Below are 22713 nucleotides of genomic sequence, written 5' to 3'. Positions count from 1 at the left end.
ACAGAAACAGGACAGGCATAAACAATTTGAAACAGAAAAAACAATGAAGGTAAAAATTTCCTCTAAAAGTAACTTTCTCAAAAAAAATTAACCTACCCAAATATAAGGTCAATCCATTCATGCAAATTTGCAGAGACATATTCACTCTCAAGAGCCATCCGATGCTTATGAATGAAATCAACAGGGTTTTTGGCCCAAGGAGGAAGTCGGACAGAATCTGCATGAGCATGAATCAAGAGGTCAGCAAGCCAAGTTTTGCTACAGCAGTGAATGCAGCAGGTTTAAGTCCCCTTGTGCTGAGCATCTTTAAGTAACATACCCAGCTTTCCTCCCAGTTGTGTCGTACCAAAATCAACAGAGTTTACATTGGTCAGAGCCTCAGGGAGATAAAACAACTCTGGAACCTAAGATGAGTGAAATACAGAAATGAATAAAAACTTTTGCAATCAATGCAAAAATTTGAAACAAAAGAAGAAAGTTCATGGTGTTTTAAGTGGTGTGAGAAATTTGACTCTTACCAACTCTTTCACATCACTCATGTCCTCAAGAACACCACTCCAAGTAGCAGCTATATCAGAAAACATTCTGTCTGCATGATCAAATTTTCCACCTTGAAGCTGAATTGAAAGAGTAGTAAATGGCTCAACTCTAACAAGATAATGTAACACCTGTGGAAAGAGGCAGGATCAGTAAGAAGAAAATCGTTTCAGCCTATTGAAAGAATAAATTGTAGTTGGCTAGTTGCTCATAGTATAAAGAGGCCCTTAAATCACATATTGAAGATGCTACAAACGAAATTAATAGATCAGAATGAAACATAGTGGAAGGAAACAGAGTCCTAATGCGACCGACTCCTAAGAAATAATAGGAAAATGAAAGAAATAATTCCACAAGGCAGTGATGCTTTGATCATTGTGGCCTTTGGACAGATTAAGATCTTGTGGATAAGCTACATCTCAAATTTGGTAGTCTATCTGAATTTTATAGCCCACTATAGTTCCTCTTCTTCAACAGAATACTGTTTCAACCAATTTTCCGAGCATTATTCCGAAATATGATGTTGAATTGAGCCAAAAGTCAACAGTAACACTGTTAAATGATGATGTAGACATGTCTACAAAGGTTGAATGTCAAACAGAAACTGCTATGTGGCAGATAAAACAACAGAGGTGGAACAGCTCCCACAGTCCCACCACTGTTGGAGGAGCATCTATTATAAAGCATAAGGGTGAGAAATCATCCAGGAAATGTCCCACGAAGATAATTCCACAACTGAAGGCCATGTCAATATATTCAATTATCAGTAATTCAAGAAATTTTGTTACAAAAACAAAAACTAAAATATTTATAATTATTTTTGCACAGCTGCCTACATGTAGGTTTCAGAGTGAACTACACCCAAGAAAAAAGAGGAATAATAGTCCTCATACTAAAAATACCGAGTAAAAAATGCAGCACTATAATGTCATGGATAAAAGAGTAGCCAAGACAACCAGGTACTTTTGTCAGTATTCATAGGGAAGCTAAAACTAAGAATGTGTTTGATGTTCACATTTTCAAATATTACACCTAAACCAAGATATGATTTGGCAGCATATCTCAAGGCCACAGACATTTTATAGTTACTGATGGAATGGACATGTATTTGACAAAGATCAAACACATTTCTAGAAAACGATTTCACCACCTTTTTGACAGATGAAGCCACATTACATAGGACTTCCCTCACCCTTGCTACAAAACCATAAAAACTTGTCTGCCACAAGGGAAAATTATTCAATACTCTCCCATGTATAAGTTACGGAACTAACATTTTTTCACATACGAAAGTAAGATAACTTGATATGAGCAGCCAGGTTATACCAACCACTGATCAACAACCACAAGAAATAGAAAGTAAACGTCCAAACACTAATGCTAGAAACATTGAGAAAGTTTAGGAACAAAACATAAGAACTCTCTAGATGATCATAATTGGGATACCTTTTCTTCCTCTACCAATCAAAGCATACAATACAGTTCACATAGAATCCCTATTTTAGCTCTTGCATAGAAAAAGCTGAGCTGTTACTGGCACTCTATGCGGTCATAACATATCATAACAGAAAAAAAAAAAATTTTAAGCTTTTGTGCATATCTTATTTATTCTCCTGCAAATCGTTTAAGTTGAATGCTACAACTAATTCACTAAGCATTATAAATATTAAATTAGGACAAAACATACAGTTCCAGCACTTGAGTAATGTGAACCATAATGGAACTTGGGGATGACTGGATCATCAAAGCTGGAGTATCTCTCTTGGAATTTCTTTAACCGGTCTGCATTTAATGCGCCAATGGGCTGCAAAAAGCATAGATTTTTCATGAAAGCACCATTCAGAAAAGGGAAAGTTCTCAGTAATCAAGAAGATAATAATGAAATTCAACATGTGCTACCTTTGAAAGGTCTCGGTATGAAGAGGAATCTGAGAGATCCAAAGTCTTTGATGTGTAATCAGAAAGAATCCACGGAAAAACAGGATACTGCAATGAAAAGGGGAGGGGGAAAAAGATACTTGACTCACAAAATATAGTAACAGTTTTAACACATGCAATTATCCTGAAAATCCACCTGAGTGATGTCATTATAGCTTCGTCCAGCCAGTGTATTGAGTTGCATTAGATATTCAAAATTGCTAATCTGCAGATGGTTTGGGTTCATACCAATTAGCAACATAGCACTCAGCAACTAAATGAGAAGACCACTACCAATAATTAATTTATGCAGTAAGTCATGAGGTATCTGAAAGTCTATCCTCAATTTCATACCTCCCACCTAGCCCAACGCTCCATAAGCTGAGTTCTTTTAAGAAGTTGTTCCGGTCTCTGAACCAAAAAAAAAAAAAAAAATGAAAAATGAAAAAAAAAAAGACAGAACCAGCCATGTAAGAATAAAATAACTAGGTCAAACTTGCTGCATGCAAACAACTGAGGTTGCTGAACGATAGAGACCTGCGTTGCCAGATAAATATTGTTCAAATAAGGAGGCCGTGCTTGAACAATAGCTCGATAGGCATTCTTCCGCCCCTCAGTACTCTGAAAAAAAAAAAATCAGGACGAGCAATGTATTACTGTAACATAAATTACATGAGGCGAGCGCACGTGAGAGAGAGAGAGAGAGATTGCATGCTCCAAACACATTTATACCCCAAAATCAAAGAAGAAGTTTGTCCGGTCAACCATAAATAATTCCAGTGCACTTCTTCTCAAAAGATATCTGGAAATGGTGATAAGATTAATGATCAGAACAAAGAAATCAAACCTAATGACCCAATGTTAGATTTTTAAAATAAGTCAATACCAGTGATGTAATCAGTGCATGTGACATAGTCGTGCTTGTGGAAATTGTCATTCAATTGATGATGATAATGGTGGTTCAATTAAAGTCAATGACCACATGTTGGATTTTTTCTTCAGGTGGGGGTGGGGGGAAGGTAATGGGAGGATAGACATGACATGTCGACATGCTGGATTTTTAAAAAGTCAAAACGCCATAACCAGTGCTCCTTGGGGCCACTGACACGTGAATGTTCAGTGCTCTTCACTGCTTTCGGTGAAAGTTGAATGGTTCTCATTCAACCCCGATATGACCCGGTCCATGCGGTTGTGAGGTCAGTATGGGCCTGCAGGACTAGTCATGCCGAAGGCCTGGATACCCATCATTAGCCCCCAAAAAAAAAAAAAAAGACGTCATAACCAGTGAGGCAATCAGCACATTCAAATTAAAGTAAAAGTTGAATGGTTCTCATTCAACCCCGATATGACCCGGTCCATGCGGTTGTGGGGTCAGTATGGGCCTGCAGGACTAGTTATGCCAAAGGCCTGTATACCCATCATTAGCCCAAAAAAAGAAAAAAAAGACGTCATAACCAGTGAGGCAATCAGCACATTCAAATTAAAGTAATGATGACAACAACTTCCAACACCATGTCTGACTTGTCAATCTTTCATATCAACGATAACGAATGATCTAATGACCATATCAGGAAAGCAGAAATTTTTCCCAACTGATACAAGAGTTGGGAATTAAGAGAAAAAAAAGTTGTGCTTGATCATGCCAAGAAAAGAGATTCAGCAATCCTATACCCGTTAACCATGCCATCCCAACAAATTCTGACCTCAGCCAGAGAACAAAATTGTTCTGCCTCCAAATTCTCGACCAATTGGAATTGGGTATCCCAATTTTCAAAGTTTTTCTTTTTTTTTTTTTTTCTCTCTCCTTTGGGGGGGGGGGCATTTGGTGTGGGAGCAAAGTGGCAAGGAGAAATATTGTGATGCAAGAAGATCAAAGTTAGACTTCCCTACTTCTAGGAAAACTGATGTTCCACCTTTTCAAAGAACTCATCTGATGGTTTATGCCCTTATCCATAGTTGCGAGATCTCACTAAAATCTTGTTTTTTGGCTTTGGCAAGTCGAGACCATAGGCAATATTGGAAAACGATATTATCTAGCATCGGTTTCTCGCCGAGATTTCGGTCCATTTCTCAGTTTCAACTCGACTTGACCAAGTCACATGATGTTATAAACCCCATTTCAATGAGATTTCTCGCATGCCTCGCCCTACTGTGACAAAAAAAATCCCCACAAGACTGTGTTTTTTGGTGTTGCTTGTCAAATCTCACATCTACAGTAGAGAGATTATCAACTTCAACACTTGGAGAATGAAGATTGACACTTTTTGACATCTTTTAATTCCTTGTGCTTATTTAAGTTGTTTTACGCTTTTACTTGAATTATATGTGTTCTAAAAGTACTAGATATAAGGAAGACCCACGCCATAGCCTATTAACTACCAACCTAGGGTCCATAGTCAAAGAAACATTTTAGGTCTGATTTTAAAAAATATAATGTTCCCACTGTGTTTAGAAGGTCTAAAATAGTTTAGATGACAAGTTTCGAGGACCATATTGGCTATATGGCTACCAAAACCCATCCCCGATTCCCAAGTTGTCCTGTCCAAAATACATGGTTTCACCAAGATCTCACCAAATCTCGGTTTTTGGACTGGACGAAACCGAGACCTCAAACCTTACCCTTATCAAAAAAGGGGAAGCTCTTACACGTTGCAGAGAAGCACAGTAAAAAGTGAATTTTTTGGTGAGTTATTTTAGTAATTTTTTTCTAGAGCCTAAAGGCCACGTGGGTCAGCTTTGAAGGTTTCAGAACAGATGTAAACAAATAATAACACCAAGGATTTGGTGTATACATCTATAACTTGTCGTGAACTGGGGTTTTCTTGTAACAGGTGCATTTCAATAATTCTCTATTTTTGTTTTATACTCTACAACAATATATAGAGCAAAAAAGTTTGGACGATGCTCTTTCGTAATTTTAGACAGTAGATTGTTAGAATTTTTTACTTTCAATAGTGGAGATGTTTTTATTTTTCTTTCTTAATAGGATGACATTTAAGTTTACAAAACAGCATGGACCCATCCGTCCACCCCATTTTGGATGAATAGAATAAAATTTCAGTTGGGTTTGAGAAGAGTTGTCGTTGTCATATTTTTATATTGGTTGGAGGTAAAATAGAGGAATTTTCAAAATATGTTGCATTTTTTAATATTAAAACTGCATACTATTGATGACATTAGCATGATTTCATGAACATTTATTGCATGTCCATCTCTCCCTCTCCAACAACTCTTTTTCAACTCTTTCAACGGCTGTTTTCTATTGGCTCTTCTAATAGTCTTTTCCAACGGCTCTATTATAACGCCTCTTTTCCAATGGTGCCTTTTCCCTTCCCCTATATATATTCGCACTTGTGAGAAAAAGAGAGTTTGTTTCCAATGTAACCTCTTGAGGTGAGAGTCCCACACCTGTGTGAGTTAATCCCCAAGAAACCCTAGAGTCAGGTGGTCCTCTATAATCCTTGTCATCTTTTAGTTGATTCCTTATTTTTGCAATGGAATTCTTCACCTACTATATTATTAGCATTTTGGTTCTGCACTATCAACTATACAACCAGTGTTTTCAAACAACAGAGGTCAATTCTGACTCATTTCAAGCTCTTATTTTCTTGAAATTGATTAGAAAATTGGTTGGTATTAAAGAAAAGGTCAAATTGATGTTTATTTATAAAAAATAAAAAAATAAATAAAGGGAAGGGTGATCAGAGAGCGTCCAAAGAGTAAAAATAAAGAGTTGAAAGAGGGCTAAATTTTAACAAAATAGAAAATGAGTGAAGGCGAGAGAATTGATTTTTCACATGATTTTGCACATACTACCAGGATGGTTGTGACTTGTGAGTGCTCTAGGAGAAAACAATTCTTTAGGAAACCAATTCAAAAAGGTTTTTAGCTGCTATAATCATCCAACAGGGAAAAAATCTTCAAGACATTATTTAATTTAAGAGATACTGATGATGACTCAGAAACCAAAGAATATTAATAATAAGACAAGTGATGAGAAAGAATTAAAAAAAAAATATATATATATATATATATCAAGGAATCCACCTAGAAGAACCATGCGTCAACATGGTTGAGAGGGAGAGTGCACTTGGCTGAAAATTTGATTTTATTCAACTGACAAGAATGGCTGGATTTTATTCAAACTAAATACTCCATCCCACAAAGAATGTAATGTTTTGGAGCTTTTCTATGCCCTTTTTTTTTTTTTTTTTTTTTTTTTTTTTGGTCCATTAAAATATTAAATGCTTTCCAATTTTCCCAAATCCCACCTGCAAATACTACCCTTAACCTATTTGATGCATTAAAGGAGTGAGACAGAGGATCACACATTAAAAGAGGGAGAGTGATGTAGATGACCCCATGTATGGGCTTCACTATCGAAGGAAGTAGAAGCAGAATCAGCATTAAAACTGGTTCAGGTCTGGTCCCCATCGAGCCAGCTTTGTGAGACTTCTAGAAGCCCCAAGATCTTCCAATCGACTTCAACAAAGAACAGGATTTTTGTCTTTTGTGAGACTTGGATTGCAAGAAAAGAACCTCCATGATTTCTAAAGCAAGAGTTTTGTTTAATTTCTGTTTCCTTTTTATGTTTTCTTAGTAGACAAGTTATTAGAGTCAGTTCTAGTCTCTAGAAGTTTCTTTTGTCTTTCTACTTGACTAAGGAAGACAAAAACTTTCCTTTTTGTAACTTTCCAATTTTGGAACTAAGACCTCTACTATATAAAGCGGAATTGATTGTACTCTTGACACAGTTGATTAATGAAGTTTTAAGCACACTTGCTGATTGATTAGCCTGAAAGAGGTTAGTTTCAACAGTTGAGATAGCTGTGGCCTGTGGGTGAGAGGCCCAAGGCTGAGAAAGCCCACCCCCACCCACAACTACCTCCTTCGAATTGTCCGGTTCTATGTTCTCTTCTCCTTCTTGTTATTTTATTATTCAAGCATTCTGTGGGGTTCATATATTTCTTGGAAGGCCTGCAACTAAGAGAAATTATTCAAGACTGCTGCTTCTGTTACTGTTCCAGAAATCCAATCGACAGCCGGTGAACTAGATTTTCTGGGCAGACCATTGGACCACCATAGGTCCCTGGGCATGGCTCTATTGCTGCCCATGTGTTAAGAGTTTTGTTTAGCATATCAAAAGGGCCCTTTGACCAGAAGATAGCGGCCTTTTGAGGCCTGTAGCTGCAGCTGTGGGTTTTCTCCCATTTGTTCCTTTTTCATGCAAACAGCATTATTCTCAATCCAGCCATCAGAAGTTGATCATATTTTGAGGATTGTTTGCCTCTATAAGACCTCCATTCGATCCAAATTTCAGACTCAGCTGAGTCCTATTTTGCGAGTTACAATTTATTCAAGTTTTGACCTAATTTTAGGCTTTGTTTCTCAGTTGTAGTTTCTGATCATAACTGTCTATTGTTTGCCTGCTGTTAGGAGCCTCTATTAGTATTATCTGGGGTTGATTATATCGTTAATCTTCCTCACATTGGAGAGAGGAAGAAGAATCTAATGTCTTGGTACTAAATTAATGAAGTATAATTTTGGAAGATCAGTGAAAAATATAACAAACTCTCTTTACAAAGTGAGATTTGTAGAAATTGACAATCTGTGTAGGATGGAGATGGTGAGAGCCCACATAACCCTGATGGAAACATAATGAAAACCATACAATCCATGCCAGAAACATAATTAAAAACCAAACTAACCACCAGATTGTTGCAATGTTTCCATCATCATTACCTTACCTGCTCAAAAACGTTTGGCCAGTTGGCAAATGGATGCTTGCATCTCTATATACCAAAATTAAAAGATAACAGCAGCTCAAATGATTTGAATGGAGTAATATCCAATGACTTCGATTAAAAATGACACAAGATGATATAAATACTACTGAATGCGGCAGGCAAACACAGTTACTTAGTACCCTATGTTTATAGAAAATAGAAACAGTACTCCAATGTATATAATAGACTTTACCTTCTGCTAAAAATTTGATGAAGGGAAGACACCGACCAGCTCCAATCCTTTTCATGACACTTACTCTTGGAACTGGAACCCAAACCATCCTCCACAGTACTGTCATCAACATGATCATCCACTATGAAATTTATCCTTTTAGTTGTTACCTGAAAGAGAGGCACTAATCCATAAGTTTACTAACCATCATCATGATATTCATATTGTTGCTTAATTTATAACAGGTTTGATTTGGAGAGCTCAACAAGCTATTAATCTCAGTATCTGAAATAGCCTGATTGATATTCTGTGCGCAGTTACAACAGAACACAAAAATTGACAACTCTCTTTAGTTTCACTTCTTCAATATATCCCTCAGTGAATGAAGTGGGAACTGGTAAAGATTACAAATATTATCATAGGAATGCACACTATAAGCGAGCAGGAACACAAAATGATGTGTCTCTATGTAACAAGTACAATCTATATTGTTGAATTCTAGGTCTATCTATGTTAGACAGTACATTGTACTCCCCATACTGAAAACATGCTAACATACTTATTGCTACACGTTTTAACAAATCATCTCATACAACAGGGCTAACAACCAATAGAAATAAAATCCAATCTCCCAGAAGAATAGAGCAAAACCACATAACACTAAACCCTTGGTAATGAATTTATTTATTCACCCCCCAAAAAAAACACTATCCAAAACTCAAAGAAAGACAACTATGGAAAAGAAGAAACATTAAAGAGAAAAAGAAGAGAAACGAGCAGGACAAACTAAAAATCAACCCTGGCGGCTTATCCTGGAACTGGAAGAGGAATTTCTCTCCCGCCAACCCAACTTCTTGGATTATGACCCAACCCTTAAGCAATCATCTATCTATTGTTCTCAACTATTATTATTTACCATTTGCAGTAATCCATGTATACCATATTTTTCAGTAATCTTCCTACTTTTACACTCACATTAAACACATTATAATAGAAATGCATTTAATAATGAACAAAAAAAAATATTGGACTTGTCACTTTTCAGACTTATTGAAATCAGTGTCTGGAAATTTATATCCGAATCTAAGACTAAGTTAAAACATGCATATATAAACAAGGAAATCTCATCTCAGGAAGAGACGTGAAACTTACTTGGAAGGTTCCTCTTATTACTCTCAACAGGCGTACCATTGACGAAGAAAGTTCGAGAATAATTCTTTCATCAAGTTCACTAGGAACATACCCAGGAGCAACATCTGACATATTTTGGACCAAATCTCGGTCACTAGCAATATGAGCATCACCAGATTCCAGTGCATCCTGTACAGGCTGCTCAGATGTTGAAGACAGCCTCTGCCGATTGTCCCCACCCTGTTCCCTATCATGTGTTCTATCCTCCAAATTATCAGTGTCTGTGTGCTCATCATCTTCATTTACCCCCATTGAAATTGCTTCTGTCACCAATATAGAAGTAGCAGAAGGAGATATTGCACTCTCTTGATTATGTTTCACTTGGAGATTGTCTTCATAGTCAGCAGCTGCACCCAAATGATCAGACCCTCGGTAGTTCCTTCTCAAACATATTCTCATCCTTGAAGAACTTTCCATAAAGTCTAATTTCCAGAATTCCTGAGAAAATTTGAGCGACAAATTTAGAGAACATGCCAGGTTGGCCTCCAACAATAATTGATATGTGAAATTGTTTTTACAGAATGAATTAACTGGAACATACACGCTCTGGATTACATAGATCCTCTCTCAAAGGTCCAAAAAGACCTTTCATCTCAATCAAATAATGTATGAGTTTGCGCCAAGCACGAGCTCCAGTTGACATACGATGACGATCTATTACATCAACTTGTGCACGCCTGTCAATCTGCAGAAAGGTGTAAGTTCTAGTTCATTACATTAATGATTGGCGACATAATGAGGACAAGAAGCATTAAAGTATCCATACCTCCGACCGTTGCATGGTTCTTGCCAAAGCAAAACTTGTAACAAGGACAGCGACATATTTGTAGCATAGAGCATTGAAATCTTTCCCTGAAACTGATTTTTTATCAACAGACTCCAAGCATTCCATCCAGGCAGCCCCCATGGCTTCAGAGATATTCCACCTCTTCACGCGCTGCATATCACTTGCACTCCTGCGTTGTGCAGATGTGGCCATTGCTACAGCACTCAAACCCCTTCCGGAACCAATTTTTGCACTCCTCTCCAGATCACGTGCAGCTGCCAAAGCAGCAGCCTTTGCAGCAGCCTTGTCCTTTGGGACAGCTGGTGTCTTGGTAGGTGTCTCTAACGGTTTTTGAAAGCTTGAGAACGTGTGAAGCCTAGCCGTTTTACGCTCAAGCAATGATGCGTCACGCCTAAATTGTGTAGTCGTTACAGGTGTAACAGTTTCACCACCAGCAGCTCCAGCAGCAATCATTGCCAATGCCATTGCAGCAGGAGGTGATGCAAATGCAGCAGCCCAGCCTGGGGATACCATGGCAAGAGCAGCCTGAAACAAATTTATCAAGCATGTCTCAAGCAATGCATTGAGAAAATCAAGGCATAAAATTATAATCAGATACATGCATAAATCCATTTATGGCCTTCTGTTCAGTTTTTTTAAATTTTCAACAGATGACAATCTTGAACGTTAGACAGCAGTGGTTCTATCCTGGATTTGTTTCACCTAAAAACTCTCTTACTTTTTCTTCTTACTGATTGGACCTTCATCATGCTCACATTGCAGCCAATTGTCATGGCTGGAGTTCACAAATGACACAACAAAAAATTAAACCCAAATGGAAAAGAAACATGGGAGATATTGTGTTTAATCACCTCAACAGGCAATGCATCAGCTGCCAAAGCACGATCATCAACAATGAGGGGATTTACACCATCAGGAGAAGTAAGCTCATGAATTCCTGCCAAAAGTGGGCGCCATCGCCTCAGAATGGCGACAAATGGTGGTAAAATGGCCTCCATGTACTGTTTACGTAGAGGTTTCTTGTCCTTGTTAACTGCATGCCACACCTGCACCATGTAACTCAGTAAAAAGATAACTCTGAAGGACAATTATCTACAAGCAGGATAACTACCGCATCTATTCTGGACGAAATAAGTATACTCCCTCTGTTCCACAAAGAACAGCTTTTTTCCATTTTGTTATGTCCCAAACTGTTTGTCCACTGTACAAAGATATAATAGATTTTTAATTAAGTTTTAACAGATTACCTGTTGCCATTTGTTACCACATTTTGCAATTGGAAAATAAGTGGGTGAGGAATCTCAACACAGAAAATACATTGGGGGGAGGGGGGGGATGCTTGTAAACACTCCTCAACATTAGGAATTTTTCTTAAGAAGAGGATCATTCTGGGATGGCAATAGTAAATGCAAGGTTCAGCAATAATAAAAGAATCAAGAAATCCACAAGTAACGAAGGAAGGAATATGCAAGAAAATAGTTTAGAAGATAAATCAAACTAGCACAGTCAAAACTAACCTCAGAATAAAGAACACAAGATGCAACCAATACCCTCTGTCTCCGAGACTCAGAAATTGGCATGTTCAGGATAGGTGAAAGAACACTGTATATCAAGACTCTAAATTAGTTACAAGTCATCCGAATTAACTGAAATATTGAATTGAATGCTAGTCAAGGAAATGATTCAACGGCCTCATCAAAACACCGTGAAGAATAACAATCACATTAGAATAGTTAGAAAAGAACTTTTAGTATATGTATATTCTGTGCCTGCAGAGTCGTAGGATGATTCCCTTTGCATGCCTGTATAGGCAGTCTAAGAAAAGTTGAACTAAGACAAAGAAATATAACCATAAAGCAGAAAAAGAAAACAATTTGTACTATTGAATTGTCATTATCTCATTTATTTCTTCCACCATTGCCTGTGAAGGAAAAAATAATACCATATGGGACTTCAGAATACAAATTAAGCATTGGAAATATAGCCAAATTGCAGCTAAATTGACTTTTTAGTTGAGTCATTTGCACCAAGGATCATAGTTTATGGTCAACTTTAAAATGGATAAACTAATTAAACAGTTTGGACTTCACATCTAGCAGAAAGCTGCACTGTTCACAATAAATGTAAATCAGATCAACACATTAGAAAATCATTTGAGGTAGTTTATGGAAGCCTTTGAATGCTTCAGTATAGAGTGGTCACTTGATTCAGATTGAAGGAGCTAAAAGAGTTAGGCGTAGCCTGAAATGACTCCAGAAGAGGTGGTGAGGAAATACATACATAGTTTAAGACCAGTAACAAGTATGGCTTTGAATAGAACTGATTGAAGCAAAAGGATCCAATAAGGTGACTCCAATTACTTGATATAAACGCATTAGAAATTCTATTCATTTAGAAATAGGAGTAAAAAGAGGTAGAGGTAGTTGAGTTGAGGTGTTTGTTGCAAGAAAGGTTTCAATTCATCTTAGAGAAAATACGATTTAGATCTTCTGTCTGAGACTGATATGTTGGGTTGTAAACCTGTTGACATTTGACAACCCTATGGATCTGAATTTGAAACTTGGGGAGTGTGATGGCAAAGAGTTTTGAGGATAAACATCAGTCAGAAGACTAATTGAGAAACTTATTTATCCAACTGCCAATCATCCGGATAGTTCCTTTGATGTGGGAGTCATCAATCAATTTATGGAGAATCCCAAACATGCTCATTAGGATGCTGCTTTTCGCATTCTGAGATATCTTAGAAGTGCTCCTGCCAAAGGTCTTATTTATAGTCGCCATGGTCACACTGATATTGTGGGTTATTATGATGTTGATTGGGCCGGTGCAACCAACGCTCGTAGATCAACCACTAGGTGTTTTACGTTTTTTGGTGGTAACATTGTTTCTTAGAGGAGTAAGAAGCAAAATACTGTGGCTAGGTCGAGGGGGAGTGTTAGAGTGTGTGTATGTATCGGTTGGAGGACCTCTATTCCGTGGGATGGTTATATTATGTAGTTCATATCCAAGTAGGTTTCAATTTCCTAGCGTAATTAGATTAGACTATCAGATAGATTAGACTATTGGACTTACCTTTTGTAATAAGGTTTCCCATTGCTGTTAAGATTTGGTTTCACTAAATTATAAACACCGGGGCCGGCAATAGATATATTCTGTTACACAACCTCGTCTTCTCTGATATCTCAACTTCTCCATCTTCTTTCCCTTTTCTCTTCTTGTCATACTCTGGTTGCTAATGTACTGAATATCTTACAGTGTTCAATGTAACAATTTACTTTATTTTGCACAGCCTTACATATATATAGGCATTTTATGTCTTTGGATAGCCCCCACATAAAATCAGCTGTAATTTCATTCTTCGTTCTGTTTTCTAATATATACTTTCTAGTTTCTAAAGAAGAGGGTGAAAGAAACCTGCAACACACAGAAATTGAGAGAGGAAGAAAGGGAAAAGTTGTGACTCACTCAACCAAACGTCCATTTCTTTCTATTCCTTTAATGATTTATTCCTCAGTTTTCTTCAAACAAGACTTCCAATTGCTGTATTGCTAGAAGGGCAGGCAAAACTACTAGAAAAAAATAATGTTCCTCTATTAATCAGCTATTTTTTATGAAGTACCTCTATTAACATCACCTATCTACAGATTGAGGTCCGTAGCAGTACATAAAAGTCAGCTTTGGGCCATTAACAGGACCAACCTGTGGGATGCATCTTCAGATATGAAGAAGGGTTTCTCAAACAAGCTACAGACACTAGAAAAGGTGTGAAATGATGTACAGGATCTACCACTTGACCCCTTCCCTTCCTTTCCCTTTTTGTACCCTGACCAATCAATTGAATGGTTGCATCCATCAAAACAAGTCGGAAGTGTGATGAACTCAAATTCTTTTGCGCAATGTTGTTCCACTCCAGTTCCAATTTACTGCCAACCCTAGAGAGGAATAATTTGAAACCACAGCTCATTGTTATTTACCTGACATGTTTCGGGATAGTGGTCCAAAATATAGCATTTTCACTGGCTTTTTTGGTTCTGTATATTCCCCTTATGGCTGAATTGGGGGCACCTTATAAGAAACTAGCACTCCAGAGAAAAGCAGTACAAGTTTATGGTGTTTGGAGAATGTCTTCTCATGATGCTATGCACTATACATATAGAGAGTCCCGGACTGCATGTTGTCAAGGCAAATAGGCAACACAAGGCGTAGTTTTTTGTTCGTGAGCATGCCCTACACCAGCACTTCCTGTGTCTATCTCTCTCCTCCTTGGAAGGAGCAACAATGTCATTCAATAGGGAGAAGAGAGAGAGACACAAGGGATTGCTGGCATAGGCAACGCTCCCATACAGAAAACATTTTCCCTTAGGTCTATATGCAACATAGAAACCATATCAATGCAATACGATATAATTATGCTATTATTGACCTAATATGAGAAGACCAACATTTAATAAACAAAGCATAGGATAAAATATAAGCATATTCATCAAAAAACAAATTTATGAACATAAACCAACGTAAACTCGTGAAGTGTCAACAATGCGTGTTGCCGCCTTGGTCCCAAGAAAAAGCTTGGACACCTTGACAACTATGCTGTCAGTGTTCTACGAATGTCTTCTGGAACACTTTTATGGGCAATCGACTGAGAATTTCCTCTCGTTTTTTTTTTTTTTTTGGGGGGGTGGGGGTGGGGGGGAGGATGGTTGAGGGTTGGGCTGGGATTTAGGTCACAGTATCGGTCACCGGCGAAACCAATACTAATAAGTATCGGGCCATATCAGACAGTTTTTCCTTCAAAGATACCAATAGCAACATTATTTTGACCATTTTAACCCTCTGACAGTACCAGCACCACTGATTCGTATTTTTCAGGTATCAGTATCAGGCACGTTGGATACTGATATGGATCAATACCAATACCGATTCCTAAAACTCTCATGGTGAGTCATGAATGTTGACTGAGTAATTCCATTGGAGTGCAGCGGTTTTAGTATGACAGATTTCATAAACCTGGCAATTGAAGATCTGATCATTCAGAATTACCTCCATAATAATGCTGATCTTGGCTTCCTCGTTGGCAGACGACTACTGCTATCTAATGGTGCCACATTGCCTGCTTGCCAATTTAAACCCTCTGATATGTCATCCCTCATGCTTACGTTTCTCATAAGCATACCATCATCCCCATCATCTGACTCCCTCATTGAAACAAGTACCATCCGAAGCATGCATAAGAATGGCTGATCGCTGTCCAACAACTGGTAAAGGGCTGTCATTCCTCCCATTCCAGTGCCAGATCCTCCCCCAATACCAAGACCTCCACCAAGTCCAGATTCATCTAACAGCAATGCTTGGAGCATTGTAACTGACTTCTTTACAAGAGGAAGCTCAATCCAATTTCCATTAGCATCCTTTTCCAAGGCTGCACCCCAAGATTCCCAACCACTGCCACCACCACAAAAGACTGTGGTTTTTGAGGAATGGCCAACCCCATACCACAAGCGGCTCCTGTACTTCCAACCTTCAGCTAGATCCAAGGCACAGCTCCCATATGATACAAAAGCACATCGAACAGATTCATATGGTTCAGCCGCTGCAGCAGCAGTGAGACGTTCCATCACTGCTGCAGAAATTTGACCATTTGCATCAGCCATAGAAGCAAGAACCTGATTAAGCTCAAAGGTTAGAAATGAAATAAGAAGGAATCAATGGGAATGCCAAAATAACATTAGAAAATAAAATGAAATCCACTGATGAAAGCTTTAACTTCAAAGCATATACACCTCAAGTTTTTTTTTCCTCCCCACCCCCCCCCCTTTTTTTTTTTTTTGGGGGGGGGGGGGGTGAGGATCAAGTTGATACATGCAATTTCCTTTTATTCCATCCATGGTTGTCGCAGCGTCTAGATGACCCAAGGCATTGGAGAAGGCCTAGACGTAAGGTGAAACCAACAAGACGACCAAGGAATCCAAGGCGCCCCCGCCTAAGAGACCAAACTGTCCAAGGCGCCTAGACACCTAGGCGACGCCTTGACATAAATTTTGCAGCACTTTGTATCTCATTGCTTAGATTTGATGCTTGCATACAGTAAAAGAGGGAGAAAAGAGTGTAATTGTCAATGCTAGAAACTGAAAATTATAACCAAATATTCCATCACCAATTTCTGATGAGGCAAATATCTCAAAATTAGTAGTAATAGGAATGGCATTTCCCTCTAAGGACCATAGTCACAACCAAATCAACATGATAGTTATGGATGATTATGGACACTGGCAGCATTGAGGAGCAGGTTGAGGAGACTCAGAAGTCAGAACAGCCATATAAAGCACAATACCACAATAATAGCCAAAAATAACACGGGCCAAATCACTATCATAAGAAATTCTTCAAACAGAGCACATACATCAAGAGAGAGTCCACCAGAGTCACCAGATAAAGATTTTCGTGTGCCTTGAGCTTCAGAAGATTCTCCAGCTGTTCTGGATAATGAATTTGTGCGGCTACCAATGGTCGAAGCAGATGAACTGGGCGATCCAGGAGTATCAATAGAGCACGAAGAAATGAATAGCTGGCTTTGCAACCGCAAATGATCTTCAACAAGCATTAGAATAACTATTGCATTCTCTGCCAAAGCCACAGAAAGCTGAGCCGCACACTCTGCTTCTACTTTAGCATCTTTTGGTGACAAACCTTCAGCAGCAACACCAGCTGCTGCTGCTGCGATAACTTGAGTCTGCAGCAAAGAAAAGCTGGGTGTAGTGATCATAGCAAATATATTTATTTTCTTTGTATGACAACAGAAGCAAGGGCCTGTTTCTCATCATCCACAGTAGCCTTCTTAAGAAAAACTAATAGGAGAATAACAGGAATGTTAAGATACAAGCAATAAATATAAGTACATAGTTAAATAATTAGAGGAAATTACTGATGGAGAAACCTTAGGGAAGGGAGGGGAAATCAGAGTAGAGATGGGGAAAAGGAGGATCACACTCACACATTCATTCAATAATCAAATTGCTCTCTCTAAATCTTCAATCGATTACAACTAATATATAGGAAAATAGGAACATGAAATTAGAAACGTAACTGGAATGGAAACTAGCCTAAACTAGGAAACAACTATAAAAAGGAAACCAAAGCAAGGAATAAATCCTACTCCTACGTTCAAGTTTGAAAAATAAAAGCATGAAATAAAATACTAAGTAAACTACTAATTTTATTTCCAACCCTTGTTGGACCAAAACCCTGGGCTGGACCGGTTCTTCTTGGCTCTTGGCTTCCAAAGCCGGTCATGCTGGTCCAACCAAGAAAGGGCAGCCGTATCTGCATCAATTACACTCCCCTCCCCTGTAGTTTAAAGATTCTATCAATTGTGCCCTTTTCCGTTACATAACCCAATTAAGTGATGACATCAACCTTAATGTATTAAATTTAATACCAAAATTACCCTTTAGTGATACCAAATACCATTAGTCGATCTCTTGATGCTAAACTGAAGTTCACCTCATGGAATGCTCACTGAAATCCTTTGCAGAATATCACCGTTGTGCCGTGACGCCACTGCAATAGTAGGATGCGATCCGCCATGCCCATTAGGCAGCCTATTGTATCATCACCACCACCAATGAACTCCTCGGCTCACACACAATCACTTCCGATCTCCTCATAAACCTCGCCAAGTAATGGGCCGATCGGGACTGGCTCACGGGACCCCGTAATGGTTCCGTAGGCGAGGAAGAGTACTCTTCATCCAAAGACAAAGAATAAAAACTCAATTCCTCAATTAATTCCAACATCCCTTCTAGATTCCTCTCTTTTAACCTTGCCTTCACTACTCTGTTTTCCTAAAAAACTCCAGCAAAGAAGAGAATGAACTCCCATTGCTCGATCAAGCGCCATGTCTTCACATCTCCAAAGTCAATCCTGAGTTGAAGAATCAAGCACCAACGAATTCCATCTCGCGCATAAACCTCTTCACGCTAATGCTGGAATTGCCGATGTATGACAAGATTGGAAGGGTAAGGGGTCCCGACGAAGCTCGTTGACAGCTTCTGTAACTTCACGGTAGAAGGGAATCAAGAATGTGATGAACAATAGTAGAATTTTAAAACATTTTCATCTCATGTGCTGTTGGGCTGTGCTTGGATGCATTTCAGATACCCAAGTATTACAAAGACTTACCTGAAATTTCAGGCTGAGAGAAGCTCTATCAGTTAAAGTATTACCCTTGAACCAGGCCTTGTTCCATGAGGTTTTTTGCCTCTTTCTAGAGGTAGAAGACGATAGCCCCTTTTGCCTTTGTTTCCCGATTCCTTAGCTATTAAACCCCTTCCCCTCTTTCGTTCCAAAAGTACCGAGCAAAATTGGGTTTTCCATTTTTTTCAGTTGTTGATACCCAGATTACTCATAAAGGTTAAAATACCAAAAAAGAAGAAATGGGAAAACAAAATTGAGGAATTTATTTTGCTTTTGAAAGGTAAGAAGAAGTTAATCTATCGTTTTCTCTCTTCAATTGTCATTTTGAAAATCAAAATGGAAGAATCAAGCGTCACCATTAACGTTCCATGAGATCACCGGCGGAGAGGGTTGCAATTGCTGCTGCGACAGTGTCATGATAGCTTGCAAGGGTGAAGGGAGAGATCTCACCGATTAGTTTCCTTGAGTCATTGACAACTGCAACAGAGGTGAGACAATTGAGAGAGCGAGCTATCGATTCGACGATGGTGATTGCCACGTCATGGTAGTTGACCGCGAGGATTTCGGTGCCGATAATGTTGAGGGATTCAATGGACAAAGCAGAGATTGGAGAAAAAAGGCCAATGGAGCTTAGAAGGAATCAGAGCACGTCTTCTTGTCTGATCCAACAGTATTCACGGCCGTTGTGGAGTATTGGACCGAAAGAGGTTTTGTAAAAGGGCGTTTTTCTTGAACTTGTTTGTATTTGACCGAAAGCTAAACCGAAGCTCACCCACCTCATGGAAACCTCACAGAAACCCTCTGCAGCCTATCACCATTGTGTCGCCGCTGCGGAATAGCTTCCAGCGGGATGCGATCTCTTGCTATGTCCAAAGATGTGGAAAAAGGAGAAAAAAGATATGTATAGACACAAGGGTATATTGGTCTTCTTACATGAGATTTTAAACTGTCGATCACTAATGGAACGATTGATAGAATCTTTAAACTATAGGGGAGGGGAGTGGTATTTTTGAAAGTACAAAGGGGAAAGTGGTATTAAGCCAAACTACAGGGGAGGGGAGTGTAATTTCCTCAAATAATTAATATACAACTGTGGTGATATATACACAACTCCCCAAAGCTTTATCCATATTAATTGACTCTGCTAAACAGATCCTGTTTCATCATTCAACTTTATGTAAGAACCCCTAGTCAACCAAACCTACTTGCCAATTCCAGTTGCTGAACTGAGCTAATGAGTCAAGTTTTCAGCAATAAGGTTAAGCTATCTCATGAGCATTTATAGTTGAGAAATATCAGATGCTCTATATAGAATTTTTGAGGAACTTATCTTATTCAAAAGCATCCAAGCGTAGGAACCTCATATTCATCAAACAGTAACGACATCCACATTTTAAATGCCTTCCAAAGCATGATTCTGAAACAGTCCCTTAGATTCATTTTGGTGAAGTGGAGAAAAGGGGTCAGCTCGTACTTACCAGTCAAAAGAAACAGCCCATCTAAATAAGAAGGATCTTCTAATCCATGGGTAGCAATTTGGAGTATTCAGTAGTAGTGTGAATGAGTTTGCAGGTCCTAAGAATCAGCCAATCATCAATCATGCCTCTAGCCCCAGAAAATTTGGTCCGACTACAATGAAATTTTGGAAAAATAGTACTAAAAGTTTTCTAACTAAACCGAAGGGCTCATTCAATTCTTGCAGTTGAATTAACCTCCAAAATTTTCAGTTGATTTTTCTGGTCTGAGAGTATAGAAACGGCAATACAATGCATTTGGCCGACATGATCAAAGGACCTATTGATTTCTTTTTCATGCAAGGTTTCTCTAAATTCATTCCTCATCAAGTTTACTACCTTCATGCAAAATTTCCACACAAACTGGCATTAGTTTGATAAGTTTTTCAGTAAGGCTTTTATTGCCACTACTAATCACTGACAAAGAAAGTTTCTTGAGACCAGCACTGTAGTGCTGTCACTGAAATCCATACCTGGTTGAATAGATCCCCACATTGCATTATTCCTATTCCAAAGCCCAAAACCATGGTTACCACTAACCATATGCTCTTTCAATCATGAAAGAAATCATCCGTGCACTACAAGCTTTCGCCATTGACTGTCCATCTCAGTGCCAAGTCTCCATAGCATGATTTTGTTTTTTAAGCATATCATCACCAAGCCCAGGACATTTAGCTGTTAACTTTGTTTATCAATTGGAACTTAGGTGCATATTCCCAACTGTTAACTCCCTTAATATCACGTCCTTGTTATTACCCACCAATGGCACCGTGAAAAGAGATAAGAAGTATCTAAGTGTGTTCGAAAATGGAGCTTTCATCCTTCTCTTTGCTTAAGGATAAAAGTATTCTCTGTTTTGAACCACTGTTCATCTCTCTAGCATGTTCACACCAAAGTTACAGGTTCTTTTCAAGATTATCTTGGTTTTTCTTTCTACAACTAAAACTGATGCAAAAAATTTTGAACATTAGCAGCAAAGTAATCTAAAACAAGAAGCTATTCCACGAACTTCACAAGTATTCCAACAATGTCAAACTTACAGTTGAGATAAAAGTGTTGACTAGCAAAGAAACAGAAACTACCTGAACCCGAAGTTCCCTCGCAGCAAAATCCAACAAGCCACCCAAGAGTCTTCTCTTGAATAGGGGCAATGATTCTTCACGTCTTCAAACATGAAAAATGTCCACCAAACCAAGTAAGATAATCAATTACCAATGCTTGGAACTAGGCAATAGATAATACAGAAAGAAAAAAAAATCAACTAATGGGACCAAATTAAATGACGTACTTTAGTGCATGCATTTTATTCTCAAAGAGAATATTTGCCTAATCAACTCAAAGAATTTTTCCCAGACCAATGGAATGTAAGCATTATATAGAGGAGAGGGAATGCCTAAAGTAATAAATTGTAGCTTGGGGAAAACCCTGTGTAAGGACAACCATGATATAGAGGAAAGTGAATGCTGAACAGCCTAATGGTGATCTCAGAATGTCAAACTTCAGATTTAACTCAAGAAAAAAAAAAACCCAGATAACATGAACAGATGACAAACAGTTTGATACAGAATTTTGACCAATTTGACGAAACATTTTTCATTTTGCTTTTACATCAAAAAATTGTGGCAATCAATTTTCTAGGATTGACAAGACAATCAAACTAAGCAACAAACCACCTATACCACAAAATGAGTGGATCAATTTCATGACCCTCTTTCTGTTCAAATCTATTAACTTAACCAACAGACTGGTGAGATGGTTATACCACCATTGAAGCTGTGCTTATATAATAATTTAGTTACTATTACAAATAAAAGAGCATTTCAATACGCTAGTAATGACATGTAAAAACTTATCCTTCCTAACTGATACCTAATCACCCAGCTACCAATTCAATTGTCATAAATTAACATTGTTTACTACATATTAACATTGTTTCATTCATCTTTTAAGGCTTAGAGTCTAACTCGTTCTTTCTCCGTAATCTGCATGAACCAGTGATGGATATCCAGATTATACATATGGGTTGATGCCCAAGTTACGTCAACATAGTGGCTCCCACGAAAATGAACTCTATTTTTTTTTTCAAGTAATAAATTGGGGTCATATTATACAAATCACAAATGCCTACTGCAATGCATGGAAGCACCTGGTGCGTTGGTCTCCTGTGCTAGATCCACCAACCATAGATAGCCATTCTGCACAATGAATCGTAGCTTCAATATCCTGTAAAAGGAAGGTGTGACCAACTAATATAAATGAAATGGATAAAACAAGAACTAAGCAAAATCACTACAACAATTTTGGTAAAAAAGGGCAGGGGAAATGTCATATAGTTAGGTCCAAGAACAGAGAATTTTCGGGAAATGCCAAAAAAAAAAAAAAAGAGGAAAAAGAAAACACCTTTCAAAACATGAATATTGATAAATAAGGATGATATTCAAAAGCTGGGTAAAATCCAAGAACAGGTTTGTGTTTCAGTTAGTCAACTGGCACCCCCCCAGGCCCCAAATAAAACAAACACGCACATACACAGCGCAAACAGTTCAGCAATTAATCTATAAATGGAGCTCCATTTGTTTAGACGAAGGCTTTGAGTAAAATACTCGTGCCATCTCT

The 22713-nt window shown here is 38.3% G+C and overlaps 1 protein-coding gene across 1 annotated transcript in view; it reads right to left on the bottom strand.

Moving 5' to 3' along the window:
• The window catches only part of LOC122087409 (BEACH domain-containing protein C2), a 46092-nt gene that overhangs the window by 8938 nt on the left and 14441 nt on the right, over positions 1–22713 (bottom strand). Inside the window, exons 7-25 of the mRNA XM_042656531.1 lie at positions 22244–22320; positions 21180–21261; positions 16791–17120; positions 15431–16053; positions 11908–11992; positions 11242–11436; positions 10370–10915; positions 10145–10288; positions 9565–10041; positions 8434–8582; positions 3187–3256; positions 2992–3075; positions 2809–2865; positions 2612–2680; positions 2437–2523; positions 2225–2341; positions 519–668; positions 320–404; positions 97–217 (exon numbers count right to left, since the gene is read on the bottom strand). Of these exons, the coding sequence (XP_042512465.1) occupies positions 97–217; positions 320–404; positions 519–668; positions 2225–2341; positions 2437–2523; positions 2612–2680; positions 2809–2865; positions 2992–3075; positions 3187–3256; positions 8434–8582; positions 9565–10041; positions 10145–10288; positions 10370–10915; positions 11242–11436; positions 11908–11992; positions 15431–16053; positions 16791–17120; positions 21180–21261; positions 22244–22320 (3548 nt within the window). The remainder of the gene's footprint in view (positions 1–96; positions 218–319; positions 405–518; positions 669–2224; positions 2342–2436; positions 2524–2611; positions 2681–2808; positions 2866–2991; positions 3076–3186; positions 3257–8433; positions 8583–9564; positions 10042–10144; positions 10289–10369; positions 10916–11241; positions 11437–11907; positions 11993–15430; positions 16054–16790; positions 17121–21179; positions 21262–22243; positions 22321–22713) is intronic.

This window comes from Macadamia integrifolia, chromosome 8 (assembly GCF_013358625.1).
Source record: "Macadamia integrifolia cultivar HAES 741 chromosome 8, SCU_Mint_v3, whole genome shotgun sequence".
NCBI lineage: Eukaryota > Viridiplantae > Streptophyta > Magnoliopsida > Proteales > Proteaceae > Macadamia > Macadamia integrifolia.
This window is presented reverse-complemented; position numbering and strand designations above follow the sequence as displayed.